This window comes from Panthera leo, chromosome E3 (assembly GCF_018350215.1).
Source record: "Panthera leo isolate Ple1 chromosome E3, P.leo_Ple1_pat1.1, whole genome shotgun sequence".
NCBI lineage: Eukaryota > Metazoa > Chordata > Mammalia > Carnivora > Felidae > Panthera > Panthera leo.
This window is the reverse complement of record NC_056694.1, coordinates 7,781,344-7,803,265: the sequence shown is the minus strand read 5'-3', so window position 1 is coordinate 7,803,265 and position 21,922 is coordinate 7,781,344. Positions and strand designations below refer to the sequence as shown.

General features: G+C 47.9%; 1 protein-coding gene across 1 annotated transcript; it reads right to left on the bottom strand.

Moving 5' to 3' along the window:
- Positions 1-388: 388 nt before the first annotated feature.
- Positions 389-21,768, bottom strand: MUC17 (mucin 17, cell surface associated). Its single transcript, XM_042922909.1, has 14 exons — positions 14,152-21,768; positions 13,667-13,816; positions 13,494-13,555; positions 12,331-12,401; positions 11,017-11,205; positions 10,392-10,522; positions 9,951-10,009; positions 6,865-7,016; positions 6,391-6,459; positions 6,139-6,301; positions 5,060-5,221; positions 4,776-4,873; positions 1,985-2,064; positions 389-430 (listed from the first exon to the last, which is right to left on the bottom strand). Exons 1-14 carry the CDS (start codon positions 21,766-21,768, stop codon positions 389-391), a joined length of 9,045 nt encoding a protein of 3,014 aa, XP_042778843.1.
- Between the last annotated feature and the right edge of the window lie 154 nt (positions 21,769-21,922).

Sequence of the window (21,922 nt, the reverse complement as noted above, 5' to 3'; positions counted from 1 at the left end):
GTTTTAAAGCATGTTTTTCATGAAGATGAAGGGCAATAAATCTTGCAAGAGTGTTTTGTATAATGTAAAGTTCAGTTCCGTGTTTAAGTGAGCACCACTACAAGCTGTTGGTTTTGGGTGCTGTCCTTGGTGCTGAAGCAAGGCAGGAGGGAGGAAGAACTTCCCTGTGTGAACAGGAGGGCCTCGCCTGAGATCATGACAAGCCCACAGGAGTTTCTCCATGGTGTTTTGAGAGTTTGCCAGCATTGTGGTCTCTCTCCTGTTCCTCCTTGGTGCGGGTTTTGTTTTCATCAGGTTCCATGGAATGCTCTCAATGGGGAAATGTTCCACCAGGCTTAGCCAAAGTGAGATTTCCTCACTCCCAGCTCCACGTGAAACTGCCTTTGCCTTAAATCGATGTCATCATCACATGGGGCCTCTGAATTTTGATCTGGAAAGAGAGATAGAACCGGGTGAAGGCTAGGTTTATAAGGAACCTGAGATTTGGAAACATAAGAGTCTTGGGATTGGGGAAGTGCTCAGCTTAGAACTTACCCTATAACCTAGATTCTAGTACAAACCAGTTGTCTCCCCCACTCACCCCCGACTTATGTAGTTTTAAAGGTATCCTGGCTAGGAAGTTTATCTTCGCCCCAAGGCTTTCTTTAAGGAGTACAGTGCCTGAAGCTAATCACACTTCTTCTGAAGTATGAATACTTAGAGGGCATTTTGTCTGCCCTTGAACATCCATCCAGTTGAAATAAAATTAAGATGGCAATCAATGAGTGGTCACCCCTTGCCAAGTGACCAATCTTGGCCTCAACCATAGTAGGACATCCTGACATTAGCTACCTCATGAGGTGATGCAGTAGCATTATCCATATCTGCTTAACAAAAATGTCTAAGCTGGGTCTAATCAAGCCTCTAGGCTTAATTGTCAGTTTATAGGAAATAGAGAGGATTGAGGGGCAAGTTAAATGGCACCACAAGGAAATAATTAGATACATCCAAAATGTGGGACACTCCTTAAGACAATCATCCTAGACTGTTAAAAAAAAGTCAATATATTTTAAAGGTAGGAATCAATTCTGGTTTTTTTTTTTTAGTGTTTATTTATTTTTGAGACAGAGAGAGACAGAGCATGAATGGGGGAGAGTCAGAGAGAGAGAGGGAGACACAGAATCTGAAACAGGCTCCAGGCTCTGAGCTGTCAGCACAGAGCCCGATGCGGGGCTCGAACTCACGGACCGTGAGATCATGACCTGAGCCGAGGTCAGATGCTCAACTGATTGAGCCACCCAGGCGCCCCAATTCTGGTTTTAAGAGACCAAGGAGACTCAACAAAAGTCAGGGAGTGAAATTTTTTCACATTCAAAAAACTAGTAATATGAGATGTTCTTGGGTTCATTGGGAAAATGGATATTGGATTATATGTGAAATTATCATCAACTTACTGGGAATGCTAATGGTATTTGGGGGTGTGTACTGAAGTTTTTAGGGATCAAATGTCTTCATGTTTGCAACTGACTTTCAAATGGTTCAGCAAAACTTGGTGATAATGTATGTTATACACACACACACACACACACACACACACACACACACACAATGCCATGCAATGAAAATGTGGCCACATGTCAAACATTGTTGGTCTAGGTGAGGTATTTAGTGCATTACTATTTTTACTTTTAGGTGGGTTTCAAAATTAAAACAACTAAATAAACTAAATAAGCTGGCCATCAAGGACATACTTAAAGTGAAAAGAAATCTCTGAGCCTGGAGCCTCAGGGATCTAGAGAAGCTAGATTCCACCCTGCTGCTTAGCTCCTTCTCCCACCTGTTGGCACTCTGAGTTATGTTTATTTCCAGCAATGTAGACCTAGATGGTCACCTGGGCTAACAAGTCATAAACATGACTTTGCTTTCCTAAAGATCTCCCCATGGTAGGAGAGGATCTAGGGACTCAGGGTAGGGGAGGTTAGCACTTCACCCATGCCTTTCTTACCTTTGTTTCAGAGTCTATGTGGTCCAAGGAGGGTTGGAAGTTATTATAAATGGTGTCCAAGTGGATGGAGTCCTCTTGATCTGGACAGGAGGAAAGCCCCACAGAAGCAGATAGTTAGGAAGACAAGCTCCTGTCTTTACCTCTAATCCCACCCACTGCAGGGTGAGAGGTGTATCCCCTCTTCCCAGGAAACCAAAAACCATTGCAAACATGAAGCCTACCTAAATTACCAGACCTCAGCAAATGGGTTGATTGGTTCTCGGAAGATGTGGAAAATCACATTAAAAATTCAACAAAGAAAAACCACAAGCACTTGGCAAGCAGCTTCTTAAGTTTGTGAAAAGCCCATTAAGTTTTGGCCTTGGATTGGGGGCACCATTTGATGACTTTAGAATATTGATACCCCAGTTCATGGACATCCTTTGTTTAGGATTTCTACAATGTTTTAAAATAAAGTTTTATCAGTTTCCACTAGAAAGTCTTCAATATCTTTTGTTGGATATATTCCTAGGTATTATATATATTTGTTGCTGTATACAACAAATTGTTGTTGTTGTTGTAATGGAGATCATATTGTCCACAAAGCCCAAAATATGCTATCTGGCCCTTTGTAGAAAAAGTTTACGAACCCCTGGTTAAATGGAATGATATTTATTTATTTATTTATTTATTTATTTTTAAAGATTTTACTTTTTTAAGTAATCTCTACACCCAACGTGGGGCTCGAACTTACTACCCTGGAATCAAGAGTCACATGTTACACCCACTGAGCCAGCCAGGTTCCCCAAATGGAATGACTTCTAATGTTTTATCATTGAAAATGATTTCCGTGTGTTTGCCTGGATACCTTCACCAGGAAATGAAAATTGTTTTATGATGAGCAGAGGCTCAGTTGGTTGAACATCCAGACTCTTTATTTTGGCTCGGGTCATGATCCTAGGGTCATAAGATCGAGCCCTGTGTCAGGCTCTGCACTGATTGTGGAGCCTGCTGAAGATTCTCTCTCTATCTTGGGGCACTTGGGTGGCTCAGTTGGTTAAGCATCCGACTTCAGCTCAGGTCATGATCTCATGGTTCACGAGTTCAAGCCCCACGTCGGGCTCTGCGCTGACAGCTCAGAGCCTGGAGCCTGCTTCTGATTCTGTGTCTCCCTCTCTCTCTGCCCCTTCCCCATTCATGCTCTCTTTCTGTCTCTCAAAAACTGAATAAATGTTTAAAAAATGTTTTTAAAGATTCTGTCTCTCTTTCACCCCCTCTCCTCTCTCTCTCTCTTTCTCCCCACCGTCCCTTTGCCCTGATTGTGCTCTCTCTCGCTAAAATAAATAAAATGAAAAAATAATTTAATTTCCAAAGGTATAGGATTTTTAGTTTTGTTTTCCAGAAATATTTTTGTTATTAATTTCTAATTATATGCATTCTGGTTGGATAATATAGTCTGATTTAAATAGCTTTTTTTTGAAATTTCTTGAGACTTTTTATGGCTTTGTGTGCGGTGAGTCTTACAAATTTTCTGTATGCTCTTGTAATGAATACATACGCTCCAGTCATTGAATTCAATCTATGGTAATTATGTTAAGGCTATTCATTATTTTGTATGAAAGTCCTATATCCGTGATGATTTTTCATCTGTTTGATTAATTAACTACAAGCAGAGATGTTTTAAAAATCCTCCATCATGTGGGGCAGCTGGGTGGCTCAGATGGTTAAGCTTCCGACTTTGGCAGGTTGTGCTGTCATGGTTCGAGAGTTTGAACCTCTCACTGGGCTCTGTGCTGACAGCTCAGAGCCTGGAGCCTGCTTCAGATTCTGTGTCTCCTCTATCTCTCTCTCTGCCCCTCCCCCATTCATCCTCTTTCTCCCTCTTTCTCTCAAAAATAAATAAACATTAAAAAAATAAAATAAAAACCCTCCCATTATGTTGTTAGATTCATCAACTTTTCCTTATAGTTTTGTCAATTTTTGCCCTTTATAGGGCACATGAGTTGGACTTGTTATATCTTCTTAGCAGAGTAAGACTATTTCCTAGTAGATATTGATCATTTTGATCCCTAATAATTCTTTTTGTTTTAGAGTTTATTTGCCTGCACCAAATATAGCTATAGTATTAGTATTAGTATAGTATTAGTATTTCTCCTTTTTGTCCTTTTCCATACTTTTGCCTTTGTCCTTTCTTTGCCTTTCATTCACTGGAAATAGCTAGATTTAAAAAAAAATCCCTCTTTTAGCTGGAGTGTTTAATCCACTTATATTTGTTGTTGTTGATATGGTAGATTATTTCCTGCCATTTTGTTTTGTGTTCCTGTTTGTCATCCCTTTCCTTATCATCTGTTCCTCTTTTCTTGTCTATTTGTGGCTTGGCAAAAATGCTTTCCCCACTCTATTTTTCCCTTCTCTAGAATGTAAAGACTTGATTTCTCAAAATTTGAACAAGTACATTTAACCTGACAAAATCCACAATTATTCACGTGGCTGAGCTAGAACTCACCTATCGGTGAGCTCACCTATTCCTAGGTGTCTATTGGTGTCCATATAGGCAGTTTTAGGTTCTGGAGAAATCTATAATCATCAAGTAACCTGTGCTTCCCCCAGTGGTCTAGTTATGCTGTGCAAATGCTTACACCTCATTCAGGGCCTTGCAGAAGCCAGTGGTGGAAATAGGGGTACAGATGTGTAACCAAATGTTTTAGAGATGGAAATACTGTTCCCTTTGCTCTTTTAAGTCCTCCCACGTGCCTCTCATGTGTGTGTCCACACGTGGAGACATTTTGAGTCCACTGAGGATCTCCGATACCTTCATAGATGTCAAAGCCAATGTTTTGGAAAGTCCCAGGTTCCGGTCCTCCATCTTCTTCATGCCACTTGTACAACTGAGTCACTTTATACTTTTGCCTATTGATAGAAATAGCCCCAGAGAGATTCCATTATGAGCAGAGGACAAGCATGCAGATTTGGGGACTGGCTATGTCCCTGCTTTCAGCTCCCCCACTGTCCACCCTGAGGATGAACGATTGAAGGCAGTGGGACTAAAAAAGGAAAAGTTGGAGGCAAGTGGAAAAGGTGGCAGCAGTGACTCACCTGTTCACCTCTTTCTTGGAACGGAACATGAACAGCAAGAGAACAGCAAGGGCGACTAGCACCACGGCGAAGCCTGCCCCCACCAACCCAAACACCAGGTTCTTCTTGGTGCTGAACTCACAGGTTTCTCCACTGTACCAGTGAGTGTCTGTGTTGAGGCAGCTGAGATGGACAGAGGGGGAAAGTAGGGAGAGGGAGCATCCTGAGTCAGGGCCAGCTGACACCTGCAGCCTCCCTGCCTCAGAGCTGGCCGACCCCACGGGTGAACAAGGAGCCCTGAGGGGATGGACAGAAGCAAAGTCCAGCTTCCCACACCATGGAAGCCCGATACTCAGTCCAATACTTTCAGGTTTTGCAGCCCAGGATCTAGAACAGTTGGCCTGACTCTGGCACTGCCCTGGGCTGTACCCAGGAACTTGAGACCCCAACATCAACCCTTTTATCCACACACTAACCATCATGTTATCAGCCACCCTTTCCATCAGGAAAAGCAACTCCCCCTCCTGGATCCCCAGCAGGCACTCTGCCTCTGAAGCTCCCTCTCTTCCCTGGAGATACACTTTTTCCTCTCCTCCCCACACCAGCTTGCAAAATCTTCTTTCAGGAAACTTTCCCAGGACATATTCTCAGGCCTTTGCATATTTGTGACTCCTTCCCCCTGGTCTCTTTTTGCTTTAGTTTCAGTAGGCAATGCCTTTCTTTGCTCGCATACTCCTGTGACTCAGCGTTTACGGGCTTTCCGCCTTCCCCATGTGGGTGCGTCCCCTTATTTCATCAGCAGAGTATGCTGGTCTCCCCCTGGAAGCCAGACCCTGTCTTCCCCAACTGACTGGGGATTTCCCAAGGCTGAAGCTTTCCTTCTGCTTCTTCAGAGCTTGACACAATCCTTGCATAAACCCGAGGGGAGGGGAGCTACTGAGATTACTGAGACCTGGCCTTGGGGCTCTGCCTATGCATGTCCTTTGTGGCCGGCTGCATTCAAGAGAGGCCAGGACCCACTACATGACCTTGGCCTTTAGGTGGGGTCCCCAGGGGGGAAGGAGGAAAACCAAGCTAGAGTGGGGTGGTGGGACACTCACTAACACCGAGGACCATTCGTCTCTAGCTGGCACTTCCCAAAGTGGCAGTCCATGGACTGGTTGAAGCCTGGCATGCAGCGGTTGATGCAGTTTGGTTTCAGATTCTTGTACTCCACGAAGAAGTAGGCAGCATATTCTGCCCCAGCCTTCTTCTGGCATTCCTCTGTGGGGCACGGAGGAGTTGCCGTGACCAGGAAGCCAGGCACACTGCCCACCTCCCCCGCCCTCCCTGGAGCCCCCCCAGTCGCTTACTTTCAGGGTCGTATTGGGTAACTGTGATGTTTTGCACCTTAGTGGCAGTCGTGTTGAAACACAGTTTGCCTGTGAAAGGAGACACATAGAGCCCCTTACAACAAACTTGCTTAGTAGGGGGTGGGGGAGTGGGGCTGCAATAGGGAGCGGTGGGAAACCCATCCCTGACGATTGGGAATGCCAGCCTCACTCCCAGCTCTCCAGAACAATGGCCCTCCAAGTGCCCCGTGCCTTCCCCATGTCCTTCTTCTCCCACACACACCTTTGCTAAGATTCCCACAGGACTCATTACATTCAGAAAAATCTGCTGTACATAACAAGCCATGCTTGTTCTCATTTTCCCACAAGCTGGTGCCCACAGAATTTAGCCTGCATGTACACCTGCCTTTTCCCCCTCCACCACCCCAGGGATGACAAAGCTTAAGGATTCCTTGAGGACCCCCTCATGCCCCTCCCAGAAGCCTAGGAATTTACTTTTGCAGGTATTATTTATGCTTATTTGTTCTTTGGTTACATTCTGGATCTTTTCTGTCACCTGCTGGGTGACCTTATCCAAAACTTCCTTGTATTCTGGGGTGAACTTGGCCTTCAGGCGGATTTCATGTTCCACCACCACACTGCCAGCACTGAGGAGAGAAAAAGATGTCTATGAGCATCCTCCTAGGTCATAATAGGTGCTTACTTTTCCACCCCTTTTCCCATGCCCTCTTTGCCCCCATGGGAAGGCAGAGCTGGGGGAGGATGGTTGAAATGATGACACAGTGTTCACTGGGTGAAGGCTCATTCCAGGCATTGTGCTAAGCACCTCCCCATAGGGCTCATACCACAACCTGTACCTAAGAGGACTGTCTCAAAGGTTAGGTTCTGGGCAACCCTGTGGGAAAGCTTGAGGGCAAAGATGGATAGAGAGATGGGACTGTGGAAGATCAAGGTATCATTAGATACATTCCAGCAAGAGACCGGGCAGCTGCTGGCAAGGTGTCCTTAAGAGGTAAGAGGTCACACAGGGACTCTTAAGGGATTCATGAGTTGCTGGGTGGCAGGCTGCAGGTCTGTGAGTCTCTTAAGAGAATGCAAAGATTTGAAAGTGCATATGTACATATTTTCTACTCATATACACTTCTGTCAATTCTAAAGTGAATCTCTGACACCTAAAAGGTTAAAATTCTAGCCCAAAATCTCTCCCTACTCTTTGCTTAGGAGCTAGGAGAAACCAGGGGCAAAGCCACCAAGAGACTGGTTTCAGACACACTCACAGCTTCCATTTGAGTCCATTCCTCTTCCCTAACTCTGAATCCCCAAAGCTTTCCATCTTGTGTGTGTGCAAAACAGAATCAGAAATGCTTGGAGGTCAACAAGCTCTTATTCCAGAACATGCATTACTTCTGTCTCACATAGATTAGGGATTATTTGCACTCCAGGACTGAGTGCTTTCTGGGTTTAAAAATATAGCAACAAGTCCAGCCTTCCCATGCTCACAATTCAGGATTCTTAAATACTAGAAGCCAAAAGCACTCTTTTTCCATTGTTTTTTCCTTACCGCTATATTCAGAGACTCAAACACAGAAAAAAAGATGAGGAGTGGTGATACTCCTGAACAACATAAAGAATAATATAATATAGAATAATAGAGTTATATGATATAATAATTAAACTTATAATATATAGAATAGTAGAATTAGAATAACCCATAGAATAGCAAGTTAGAGGGGAGCAGGGGATCTTCTAGCTCAATGGCATCTTTCTCAATAAGGACATGATGTGGTGATGGCCTCAGGCATCTCCCAGGCTCCATCACTGTCCTCAGTCCCTGTTCTGGAAGTTCCCATGGAGAAACATGGCTTTATCAAGGCCTTGCAGGTGTAGTGGAGTGAGGAGGTGCAGGATGAAATCCTGGCACTGGCCCTGAGTATCAGGGTAATCTTTGACCAGCTAGTTGGCACCATGGGACCTTTGTTCCCTCATCTGTAACATGAGGGTCACACCAGAGAGATGGTTCCCACACCAGAGATGGAAAGAGAGATTCTTCTTTCCAAGATTCTGAGGTGAATTTTTCTCACTTATAACACCCACTCCCAGACCTCTCTGGAGCCTTCAGAGCCCAGCTGTCTCCTCATATCTGGCCCAAGGAAGTAGAGTAGAAAACCCAAGATACCTGCAGGGTTTCAAGAAGTTGAGGTCAATAACAGGGCTGGAATCCTGTGCAAGGTGAGTGGAAGTGAATACTGGACAACTGTGGACATGGATACCATGTCCCTGTGGTTCCCTCTCAAGCTGAGTTATTTGGCCTCATCCCTGAAGGCAAATGGGGTGTCCATCCCACGAGTAACCTCCAGGTGTTCTTGTGTGTCAGTGTCTCCAGCATAAGAGGACTTCTGTTTGAGTCTTGGCTCTACCACTCCAAAAACGATCCCTCAGGCAACTCACTGCCTCTCTCTAGGCCTCAGTTTCTTTATCTGTGCAATGGGAAGAGTCCTGCTGGCTTCACTCACAGGATGGTTATGAGCTTCCAAATTGGAAAATATGTGTGAAACTATAACTGTTGGAGGTGTTATGGGCTGAATTGTGTTCCCCCCAAATTCATGTGTTGAAGCCCTAACCCCCAGCACCTCAGAACATATCTGTATTTGAGAACAGGGCCTTTACAGATATGATTAAGTTAAAATGAGGTCAACTCTTGACTTCGGCTCAGGTCATGATCTCGCAGTTCATGAGTTTGAGCCCCACATCAGACTTTACACTGACAGTGCGGAGCCTGCTTGGAATTCTTACTCTCCCTCTCTCTCTGCACCTCCCCTGCTTGTTCTCTCTCTCTCTCCCTCTCTCTCTCTCAAAATAAATAAATAAACATTAAAAATATATTTTAAAGGGGTGCCTGTGTGGCTCAGTCAGTTGAGCATCTGACTTCAGCTCAGGTCATGATCTCACAGTCTGTGAGTTCAAGCCCCGCATCAGGCTCTGTGCTGACAGCTCAGAGCCTGGAGCCTGCTTTGGATTCTGTGTCTCCCTCTCTCTCTGCCCCTCCCCTGCTCATGCTCTGTCTCTCTCTGTCTCAAAAATAAAATAAAAACATAAAAAATAAAATAAAATAAAAATACATTTAAAAAAAAAGAAGAGGAAATTTGGGGGGTGCCTGGCTGGTTCAGTTGGAAAGAGGATATGACTCTTGTTCTCGGGGTCATGAGTTTGAGCCTCATGTTGAGTGTAGAGATTGCTAAATAAATAAGTAAATAAAAACTTAAAAAGAAAACAAAAAGAAGAGGAAATTTGGTCACACAAAGACATACCAGGGATGTGCATGAACAGAGGAAAACTGTGTGAGGGCCCAGCAAAAAGATGGTTGTCTGCGAGCCAAAGAGAGACTCAGAAGAAACCAAACCTACTGGACACTTGATCTTGGACTTCCAGCCTCCAGAACTGTGAGAAATAAATTTCCAGGGTATTTTGTTATGACAGCCCTAGCAAACTAATACAGGAGGCACAGTTACAATCATCTTTGTAATAATTATGACTATTGCTTCCACCCCAAGACTTTTTTGCCAGGAGTCACAGATACTCACGACAGCTTTGTGATGTTGACTCCATCATACTCAGGGATTCCTTTATAAACAGTTTCCATCTGAAAGGCAAGGAGGTCACTATGTCATCCCAGAGGCCCCAACTTGGAGCCTGCCAGGCCTTTCCATAGAATCTCAGGAGGGCAGAGGATGGACTGGCTGCATCCCACATCCCGCATCCCCCACCAGAAGCTGGCAGTGGCACACTGTCCAGATGGAGCAGTCCTTTCTCAGACACCATCCCCACCCCTGGGGCCCCTGGTAGCCCTTACATGGAAACTTGCTTTCTCTTTCCCCTCTCTCTGGCAAGCCCTGAGGAAAAGGGTGAGCAGAGAAACACAGACCCCTAACATGAGAAAAGCCCTCAACTGCTTTCTTCATCTCTAAAGACTCCTCCCTGGGGAGAGCTGAGTGGCGCACAGGGACTTGCTCTCCCAGACTCACCTCTTCTTCGAATATGTCACTGAATTTTTTGAATGCTACAGAAGTCCGGTCTTCTAGTTCTTTGGTAAACTCCATACTGGTCACTGTCACGGTCATGTCTACCTGGGCAGAGACGGTCTCCGGCGGAGGCTCTGAAGGAGTCAGACAGTAGCACCATTTACTGAGGACAGAGCCCCCCTGAGGGTCTCCTTCCCAAAGAGACCCACACCTCCAGCAATTCCTCCCTGGACCATCACCCTGACGGCCACTCAGGTCTCATTAGAGTGCCCCTGTAGGGTGGGGAGTACACTGCACTTCTCATGGCTTTGGGATGGAGCTGAGGGGCTCTCAAGTCTTAGATTCTTTTAGAGAATTGCACACATTTTTTTTTTCTATTCTGCTTAATCATACACTCACTTATTTGAAGTGTACTTTAGGGTAAAATTCTGCACCAGATTTGTGTTTTGTTCCAAACTGTACCTTCTTGCTTTATTCATTTTTTAATGTTTCAACTTTCTTACTACTGAGTAAAATGGTTGCCCCCAAAGAGACCACATTCCTGGGCATGCAGAGGGGCAGGAATGGGGGCCCAGTGTGGAGGCTGGGCCCAGGGTTGGGGACAGCAGGGCCCTGCTGTCTTACTCACCTATCTCAATGCTCGGGACTACGTCCTCGCACTTTGGCCCCTGGAAGAGGCCAGAGCACACGCACTTGATTCCATCCCAGTAGCCTCCATTCTGGCAGAGCATGATCTCTTGCTGGCACTGGTCTCCTTGGAAACCGGTGGGGCAAATACAGGTCTTCCCATCCCACGTCCCTCCATTTAAGCAGATCACTGAAAGGGACAAGACCCTGTTTACCCACACATACTTGCAGAACATTTTACAGCTTGCAACACATTTTCACAGACACCATCTAATTTGATATTCTTATGAGACCCTGAGGTGGGCAAGACAGTTAGTGTCATGCCCACTTTACAGATGGGGCAAGTGAGCTGGAGAGAGACTAAGACACCTGCTCAAGGGTCCATGTGGAGGCCAGACTTGACCTGGTCTTGGAGTATTTCAGTATGAATTACTTTAGCACCAAAAAGCAAGGAACAGGAAACCTGGTGTTGTCATGGAGTGAGGGACAACACAGTCAAGGCTGAGGAAAAGAAAAGAGGAACTAGAAACTGAGAGAACCCAGAGGAACTTGACCCATCTAGGATTCCAGCAAGCCTGGGAACGAGTATGTCATTGTCTCTTCAATACCTGTTTCGAAAGAGCTCATACTGGAAATTGTGACCATTATGACTATTCATGGTTCCTTTTTATTTTTCTGGGATGTGTAGTTTGAGGGAGGAGTGTAGACTTCATTTAAATAGAAAAGAGGTGGTTACAGACAACTCTCAATATCTACCAACTGGAAAAGTGACAGCTCTGTTCTCTTTGGCTTTTCTTGAAAAAAGCTGTACCTGCATAGACTAGTATTCCAGGTGTGTTATGTGAAGGAAGGCACATAAGGTATGCACATACTTTATGAAGACCTGCCCCACCTCTACCTTCTGGTCTACTCCTCACCTCCCCCACCAGACTCAGGGTGCATGGGCCACACCATGGCCATGATAGCACACAGCTTCTGGTTACAGGTGTTTGGTCCAAGACATTCAGGAAGAATGGAAGAGTTGAGTCAAGAGTGGTGTCCTGGGCACAATAAAGATCCATAAATCCTAAGTCTGTCTGTCTGTCTGTCTGTCTGTCTGTCTCTCTTGTGTGTTACTGAAGATGTCTAGACCTAATCCAAGTGCTGAGCACAAGCTTGTGCGTAGCAGCAAAAACAGTTACTGGGGTCTGTCACCTGTTGCCCAAGAGTCAACAGGGAAGCCAACCTCCAGGGAATAGGAGGAAGATGAAGGGAGACCATCTGCCTTCAGAAAGGTGATCAGCACCAGCTATGGGCCTGTTGGTTGTGCATTCACCATGAGACACCTGTGGGACTTCCTGGAGATGCAAGGTCCAGACCTTCTCTCTGAAGATGCTCAGCACCTCTCTTGGAGAACCAGAGAGCTCAACAAGACAATGCCACATTGGAGAGAAACCAAAGAACAAAGCCACATAAAATCAAAGCCAGGCAAAGAACTCACCAGAGGAAGAATTCACAAAGCACTGAGAAAATGCAGTAGCCAAATGCTGAACAGCTGCCCTTCATTTTCCTGAATTCAGGACAGGATTGGGCAGTGCTCCAGGCAGACACAGACCATATGTCTCTGGGCTTATCTATAGTTCATCTAAACCATGAAATGTCTTCAAGTATTTTAACTTGTATATTTTTCTTAACGTATGTCAAATATCCTCTCTCACTGTGATAATAAATCTCACAAGTATAACAGTATATTGTATAATATATATTATATGTTACATATCATATAATGACAGCTTATTATAACAGTAGGTGTGGAGTGGGGCAGGTCTCATACTACCCAGAATGAAGAGAATTGAGTGGAAGCTAGAGACAGAGAACAGACAGGGAGGCATAAGGATATGAAAACATTTGAGGGGATAGAGGCAGAGTTCAGAGCTGATAAAAGCGAACCCTCTTTGGCTTCTATGGTGGATGCTCAGAGAATGAGAGAAAACCGAATAAGTGAATGGTAGCAGAGAGATAGTTGCCAAAGGCTTATGTGAATACTTTTGGCAACACTTTCCTCCAACACAGAAACAAAAAACCTTTGCACTTAAGCATAAGCAAAATCAATGAGGAAAAAAAAAACACTAAAAAGATGTGAAATCCAAATGAAAAATATGAAGTTCACGAGATTATAGAATATAAAACGCAGGGGGACAGAGACTTGCAGAGTACAAAAGGAAGGAATGGGGTGTACAGACACTTTGTTGGGGATTGAAGGTGTCCAGGCAGAGAGGTAAAGTGTGTTGTACGAAAGAGCAGACCGAGTTCAAGAAACAGCGGGCAGGACAGAGAGGTCAGAGACAGGGTGACAACACTGAGGATGTTTGATCTCATGGGAAACCAGTAAGAGCAAAAGAAGAGTATAAGGGGTAAAACTTTAAGAAGAAAACCACCCATGGGGGCAGATTGAAAAGAAATGTAAACTTCAAAAGGCAAACTCAAGAAATTGCTTACTTGGTGTGGTTGCTGGAGCAGTAGATGTTGGGGTAGGGGTGCTGCTTGTAACAGTGGTCGAGCTAGTGGAGACAACCGGGACTGTGGTGTAGGTACTCCTCTGTGTGCTGGGTGTTGTCCCAGAGATCGAGGTGGACAGAGTAGTGGTAGTAACAACCTCAGGAGTCACAGACGTAAAGGAGGCAGAAGTTGTTGCAGAACTGGAGTGACCAGGAATGGATACAGGTAAGGTGGTGTGAGAAGCACTTGTTGAAAGTGTACTGCCTACAGAAGATGTTGGGGAAGTGTGGCCCCCGATGGAAGTTGCTGATATAGTGATATTGCTAGGGGAGGGTGTTGGGGATGTATGAGCCCCTGTGGAAGCTGGCACTGTGGAAGCACTGTCAGGAGGAGTTGGAGACGGTGTAGCCAATGTGGAAGAGGGCAGAGTGGTGGCACTTTCAGCAAAAGTTGGTGACACACTGGCTTCTGTAGAAGAAGGGAATGTGATAGCACTGTCAACAGAAGTTGGTGACATGCTGGCTTCTGGAGAAGAAGAACTGGACTCTGTTGAAGAAGTCACTGTGCTGGCACTGTCAGTGGGAGTTGGAGAGGAACTGGTCTTTGTAGAAGAAACCACTGTGGTGGCACTCTCAGTGGATGATGGAGATGAACTGACTTCTGTAGAGGAAGGCACCGTGGTAGCACTGTCAGTGGAAGGTAGAGATGAACTGGCCTCTGATGATGAAGATGTTGTGGTGGCACCATCGGTGGATGTTGGAGAGGAAGTGGCCTCTGTAGAAGAAGGCACTGTTGTGGCAATGTCAGTAGAAGTAGGAGAGGAACTGGGACCTGTAGATATAGGCACTGTGGTGGCACTCTCAGTGAGGGTTGGAGAAGAATTGGACTCTGTAGAAGAAGTCACTGTGGTGGCACTGCCAGTGGTAGTTGGAGAGGAACTGGGCTCTATAGATGTAGGCACTGTGGTGGCACTCTCATTGGGTGTTGGAGGCGAACTGGCTTCTGTAGAGGAAGGCACTGTGGTAGTGCGGTCAGTGGAAGGTGGAGACGAACTGGCCTCTGAAGAAGAAGACGTTGTGGCAGCACCTTCAGTGGAAGTTGGAGAGGAACTGGCCTCTGTAAATATCGGGACAGTGGTGGCACTGCCAGTGAGAGTAGGAGAGGAACTGGGCTCTGTAGATATAGGCACAGTTGTGGCACTCTCAGTGGGGGTTGGAGAGGAAGTGTCTGCTGTAGAAGAAATCACTGTGGTGGCACTCTCAGTGAATGTTGGAGACGAACTGGCATCTGTAGAAGAAGGCACTGCTGTGGCAGTGTCAGAAGAAGATGGAGAGGAACTGGTTCCTGTCGAAGAAGTTACTGTGGTGGCACTGGCAGTGGTAGTTGGAGAGGAACTGGCCTGTGTAGATATAGGAACTGTCGTGACACTCTCAGTGGGGGTGGGAGAGGAAGTGTCTTCTGTGGAAGAAATCACTGTAGTGGCACTGTCAGTGGATGTTGGAGAGGAAGTGGCTGCTGTGGAAGAAGGCACTGTTGTGGCATTGTCAGTGGGAGTAGGAGAGGAACTGAGATCTGTAGATGTAGTCACTGTGGTGGCACTCTCAGTGTGGGTTGGAGAGGAAGTGGCTGCTGTGGAAGAAATCAATGTGGTGGCAATCTCAGTGGGTGTTGGAGAAGAACTGGCTTCTGTAGAGGAAGACACTGTGGTAGTGTTGTCGGTGGAAGGTGGAGACGAACTGGCCTCTGAAGCAGAAGACGTTGTGGTGGCACCTTCAGTGGATGTTGTAGAGGAAGTGGCCTCTGTAGAAGAAGGCACTGTTGTGACATTGTCAGTGGGAGTAGGAGAGGAACTGAGATCTGTAGATGTAGGCACTGTGGTGGCACTCTCAGTGGGGGTTGGAGGGGAGGTGGCTGCTGTAGAAGAAATCACTGTTGTCGAGCTGTCAGCAGAAGGTGGAGACGTACTGGCCTCTGAAGAAGACATTGTGGTGGCACCTTCAGTGGATGTTGGAGAGGAAGTGGCCTCTGTAGAAGAAGGCACTGTGGTGGCATTGTCAGTGGGAGTAGGAGAGGAACTGAGATCTGTAGATGTAGGCACTGTGGTGGCACTCTCAGTGGGGGTTGGAGAGGAAGTGGCTACTGTAGAAGAATTCACTGTGGTCGTGCTGTCAGTGGAAGGTGGAGACGAACTGGCCTCTGAAGGAGAAGCCGTTGTGGTGGCACCTTCTGGGGATGTTGGAGAGATAGTGGCCTCTGTAGAAGAAGGCACTGTTGTGGCATTCTCAGTGGGAGTAGGAGAGGAACTGAGATCTGTAGATGTAGGCACTGTGGTGGCACTCTCAGTGGGGGTTGGAGAGGAAGTGGCTGCTGTAGAAGAAATCACTGTGGTCGTGCTGTCAGTCGAAGGTGGAGATGAACTGGCCTCTGCAGAAGAAGACGTTGTGGTGGCAACTTCTGTGGATGTTGGAGAGGAAGTGGCCTCTGTAGAAGAAGACACTTTTGTGGCATTGTCGGTGGGAGTAGGAGAGGAACTGAGATCTGTAGATGTAGGCACTGTGGTGGCACTCTGAATGGGGGTTGGAGAGGAAGTGGCTGCTGTAGAAGAAATCACTGTGGTAGTGCTGTCAGTGGAAGGTGGAGACGAACTGTCCTCTGAAGAAGAAGACGTTGTGCGGGCACCTTCAGTGGATGTTGGAGAGGAAGTGGCCTCTGTAGAAGAAGGCACTGTTGTGGCACTATCAGTCGAAGTTGGAGAGGAACTGAGATCTGTAGATGTAGGCACTGTGGTGGCACTCTCAGTGGGGGTTGGAGAGGAAGTGGCTGCTGTAGAAGAAATCACTGTGGTGGCACTCTCATTGGGTGTCGGAGATGAACTGGCTTCTGTAGAGGAAGACACTGTGGTAGTGCTGTCGGTGGAAGGTGGAGACGAACTGGCCTCTGAAGAAGAAGACGTTGTGGTGGCACGTTCTGTGGATGTTGGAGAGGAAGTGGCCTCTGTAGAAGACGGCATTGTGGTGGCATTGTCAGTGGGAGTAGGAGAGGAACTGAGATCTGTAGATGTAGGCACTGTGGTGGCACTCTCAGTGGGGGTTGGAGAGGAAGTGGCTGCTGTAGAAGAAATCACTGTGGTCGTGCTGTCAGTGGAAGGTGGAGACGAACTGGCCTCTGAAGAAGAAGACGTTGTGGTGGCACGTTCTGTGGATGTTGGAGAGGAAGTGGCCTCTGTAGAAGAAGGCACTGTTGTGGCAATGTCAGTGGGAGTAGGAGAGGAACTGGGCTCTGTAGATGTAGGCACCATGGTGGCACTCTCAGTGGAAGTGGGAGAAGAACTGGACTCTGTCAAAGAAGTCACTGTGGTGGCACTGCCAGTGGGGATTGGAGAGGAAGTATCTTCTGTAGAAGAAATCACTGTGGTGGTACTCTCAGTGGATGTGGGAGACGAACTAGCTTCTGTAGAGGAAGGCACTGTGGTAGCGCTGTCAGTGGAAGATGTAGATGAACTGGCCTCTGAAGAAGAAGACGTTGTGGTGGCACCGTCAGTGGATGTTGGAGAGGAAGTGGCCTCTGTAGAAGAAGGCACTGTTGTGGCATTGTCAGTGGGAGTAGGAGAGGAACTGAGATCTGTAGATGTAGGCACTGTGGTGGCACTCTCAGTGGGGGTTGGAGGGGAGGTGGCTGCTGTAGAAGAATTCACTGTGGTCGTGCTGTTAGCAGAAGGTGGAGATGTACTGGCCTCTGTAGAAGTCATTGTGGTGGCACCTTCAGTGGATGTTGGAGAGGAAGTGGCCTCTGTAGAAGAAGGCACTGTTGTGGCACTATCAGTCGAAGTTGGAGAGGAACTGGCCTCTGTAGAAGTCAGCACTGTGGTGGCACTCCCAGTGGAGGTTGGAGAAAAACTGGACTGTGTAGAAGAAGGCACTGTGGTGGCACTATCAGTCGAAGCTGGAGAGGAACTGGGCTCTGTAGATGTCGGCACAGTGGTGGCAGTCTCAGTGGGGGTTGGAGAGGAACTGGACTCTGTTGAAGAAGTCACTGTGCTGGCACTGTCAGTGGGAGTTGGAGAGGAACTGGTCTTTGTAGAAGAAACCACTGTGGTGGCACTCTCAGTGGATGATGGAGATGAACTGACTTCTGTAGAGGAAGGCACCGTGGTAGCACTGTCAGTGGAAGGTAGAGATGAACTGGCCTCTGACGATGAAGACGTTGTGGAGGCACCATCGGTGGATGTTGGAAAGGAAGTGGCCTCTGTAGAAGAAGGCACTGTTGTGGCATTGTCAGTGGGAGTAGGAGAGGAACTGAGATCTGTAGATGTAGGCACTGTGGTGGCACTCTCAGTGGGGGTTGGAGAGGAAGTGGCTGCTGTAGAAGAAATCACTGTGGTCGTGCTGTCAGTGGAAGGTGGAGACTTACTGGCCTCTGAAGAAGAAGACATTGTGGTGGCACCTTCAGTGGATGTTGTAGAGGAAGTGGCCTCTGTAGAAGAAGGCACTGTTGTGGCCACTGTGGTGGCACTGTCAGTGTGGGTTTGAGAGGAAGTGGCTCCTGTAGAAGAAATCACTGTGGTCGTGCTGTGAGTGGAAAGTGGAGACGTACTGGCCTCTGAAGAAGACGTTGTGGTGGCACCTTCTGTGGATGTCGAAGAGGAAGTGGCCTCTGTAGAAGAAGGCACTGTTGTGGCATTGTCAGTGGGAGTAGGAGAGGAACTGAGATCTGTAGATGTAGGCACTGTGGTGGCACTCTCAGTGGGGGTTGGAGAGGAAGTGGCTGCTGTAGAAGAAATCACTGGGGTCGTGCTGTCAGTGGAAGGTGGAGACGTACTGGCCTCTGAAGAAGACGTTGTGGTGGCACCTTCAGTGGATGTTGGAGAAGAAGTGGCCTCTGTAGAAGAAGGCACTGTTGTGGCCACTGTGGTGGCACTGTCAGTGTGGGTTTGAGAGGAAGTGGCTCCTGTAGAAAAAATAACTGTGGTCGTGCTGTCAGTGGAAGGTAGAGACGAACTGGCCTCTGAAGAAGACGTTGTGGTGGCACCTTCTGTGGATGTCGAAGAGGAAGTGGCCTCTGTAGAAGAAGGCACTGTTGTGGCATTGTCAGTGGGAGTAGGAGAGGAACTGAGATCTGTAGATGTAGGCACTGTGGTGGCACTCTCAGTGGGGGTTGGAGAGGAAGTGGCTGCTGTAGAAGAAATCACTGTGGTCGTGCTGTCAGTGGAAGGTGGAGACTTACTGGCCTCTGAAGAAGAAGACATTGTGGTGGCACCTTCAGTGGATGTTGTAGAGGAAGTGGCCTCTGTAGAAGAAGGCACTGTTGTGGCCACTGTGGTGGCACTGTCAGTGTGGGTTTGAGAGGAAGTGGCTCCTGTAGAAGAAATCACTGTGGTCGTGCTGTGAGTGGAAAGTGGAGACGTACTGGCCTCTGAAGAAGACGTTGTGGTGGCACCTTCTGTGGATGTCGAAGAGGAAGTGGCCTCTGTAGAAGAAGGCACTGTTGTGGCATTGTCAGTGGGAGTAGGAGAGGAACTGAGATCTGTAGATGTAGGCACTGTGGTGGCACTCTCAGTGGGGGTTGGAGAGGAAGTGGCTGCTGTAGAAGAAATCACTGTGGTCGTGCTGTCAGTGGAAGGTGGAGACTTACTGGCCTCTGAAGAAGAAGACATTGTGGTGGCACCTTCAGTGGATGTTGTAGAGGAAGTGGCCTCTGTAGAAGAAGGCACTGTTGTGGCCACTGTGGTGGCACTGTCAGTGTGGGTTTGAGAGGAAGTGGCTCCTGTAGAAGAAATCACTGTGGTCGTGCTGTGAGTGGAAAGTGGAGACGTACTGGCCTCTGAAGAAGACGTTGTGGTGGCACCTTCTGTGGATGTCGAAGAGGAAGTGGCCTCTGTAGAAGAAGGCACTGTTGTGGCATTGTCAGTGGGAGTAGGAGAGGAACTGAGATCTGTAGATGTAGGCACTGTGGTGGCACTCTCAGTGGGGGTTGGAGAGGAAGTGGCTGCTGTAGAAGAAATCACTGGGGTCGTGCTGTCAGTGGAAGGTGGAGACGTACTGGCCTCTGAAGAAGACGTTGTGGTGGCACCTTCAGTGGATGTTGGAGAAGAAGTGGCCTCTGTAGAAGAAGGCACTGTTGTGGCCACTGTGGTGGCACTGTCAGTGTGGGTTTGAGAGGAAGTGGCTCCTGTAGAAAAAATAACTGTGGTCGTGCTGTCAGTGGAAGGTAGAGACGAACTGGCCTCTGAAGAAGACGTTGTGGTGGCACCTTCTGTGGATGTCGAAGAGGAAGTGGCCTCTGTAGAAGAAGGCACTGTTGTGGCATTGTCAGTGGGAGTAGGAGAGGAACTGAGATCTGTAGATGTAGGCACTGTGGTGGCACTCTCAGTGGGGGTTGGAGGGGAGGTGGCTACTGTAGAAGAATTCACTGTGGTCGTGCTGTCAGTGGAAGGTGGAGACGAACTGGCCTCTGAAGCTGAAGACGTTGTGTTGGCACCATCTGGGGATGTTGGAGAGGAAGTGGCCTCCGTAGAAGAAGGCACTGTTGTGGCATTGTCAGTGGGAGTAGGAGAGGAACTGAGATCTGTAGATGTAGGCACTGTGGTGGCACTCTCAGTGGGGGTTGGAGGGGAGGTGGCTGCTGTAGAAGAATTCACTGTGGTCGTGCTGTTAGCAGAAGGTGGAGACGTACTGGCCTCTGTAGAAGACATTGTGGTGGCACCTTCAGTGGATGTTGTAGAGGAAGTGGCCTCTGTAGAAGAAGGCACTGTTGTGGCATTGTCAGTGGGAGTAGGAGAGGAACTGAGATCTGTAGATGTAGGCACTGTGGTGGCACTCTCAGTGGGGGTTGGAGGGGAGGTGGCTGCTGTAGAAGAATTCACTGTGGTCGTGCTGTTAGCAGAAGGTGGAGACGTACTGGCCTCTGTAGAAGACATTGTGGTGGCACCTTCAGTGGATGTTGTAGAGGAAGTGGCCTCTGTAGAAGAAGGCACTGTTGTGGCATTGTCAGTGGGAGTAGGAGAGGAACTGAGATCTGTAGATGTAGGCACTGTGGTGGCACTCTCAGTGGGGGTTGGAGGGGAGGTGGCTGCTGTAGAAGAATTCACTGTGGTCGTGCTGTTAGCAGAAGGTGGAGACGTACTGGCCTCTGAAGCTGAAGACGTTGTGTTGGCACCATCTGGGGATGTTGGAGAGGAAGTGGCCTCCGTAGAAGAAGGCACTGTTGTGACATTGTCAGTGGGAGTAGGAGAGGAACTGAGATCTGTAGATGTAGGCACTGTGGTGGCACTCTCAGTGGGGGTTGGAGGGGAGGTGGCTGCTGTAGAAGAATTCACTGTGGTCGTGCTGTTAGCAGAAGGTGGAGACGTACTGGCCTCTGAAGCTGAAGACGTTGTGTTGGCACCATCTGGGGATGTTGGAGAGGAAGTGGCCTCCGTAGAAGAAGGCACTGTTGTGGCATTGTCAGTGGGAGTAGGAGAGGAACTGAGATCTGTAGATGTAGGCACTGTGGTGGCACTCTCAGTGGGGGTTGGAGGGGAGGTGGCTGCTGTAGAAGAATTCACTGTGGTCGTGCTGTTAGCAGAAGGTGGAGACGTACTGGCCTCTGTAGAAGACATTGTGGTGGCACCTTCAGTGGATGTTGTAGAGGAAGTGGCCTCTGTAGAAGAAGGCACTGTTGTGGCATTGTCAGTGGGAGTAGGAGAGGAACTGAGATCTGTAGATGTAGGCACTGTGGTGGCACTCTCAGTGGGGGTTGGAGGGGAGGTGGCTGCTGTAGAAGAATTCACTGTGGTCGTGCTGTTAGCAGAAGGTGGAGACGTACTGGCCTCTGTAGAAGACATTGTGGTGGCACCTTCAGTGGATGTTGTAGAGGAAGTGGCCTCTGTAGAAGAAGGCACTGTTGTGGCATTGTCAGTGGGAGTAGGAGAGGAACTGAGATCTGTAGATGTAGGCACTGTGGTGGCACTCTCAGTGGGGGTTGGAGGGGAGGTGGCTGCTGTAGAAGAATTCACTGTGGTCGTGCTGTTAGCAGAAGGTGGAGACGTACTGGCCTCTGAAGCTGAAGACGTTGTGTTGGCACCATCTGGGGATGTTGGAGAGGAAGTGGCCTCCGTAGAAGAAGGCACTGTTGTGACATTGTCAGTGGGAGTAGGAGAGGAACTGAGATCTGTAGATGTAGGCACTGTGGTGGCACTCTCAGTGGGGGTTGGAGGGGAGGTGGCTGCTGTAGAAGAATTCACTGTGGTCGTGCTGTTAGCAGAAGGTGGAGACGTACTGGCCTCTGTAGAAGACATTGTGGTGGCACCGTCAGTGGATGTTGGAGAGGAAGTGGCCTCTGTAGAAGAAGGCACTGTGGTGGCATTGTCAGTGGGAGTAGGAGAGGAACTGAGATCTGTAGATGCAGGCACTGTGGTGGCACTCTCAGTGGGGGTTGGAGGGGAGGTGGCT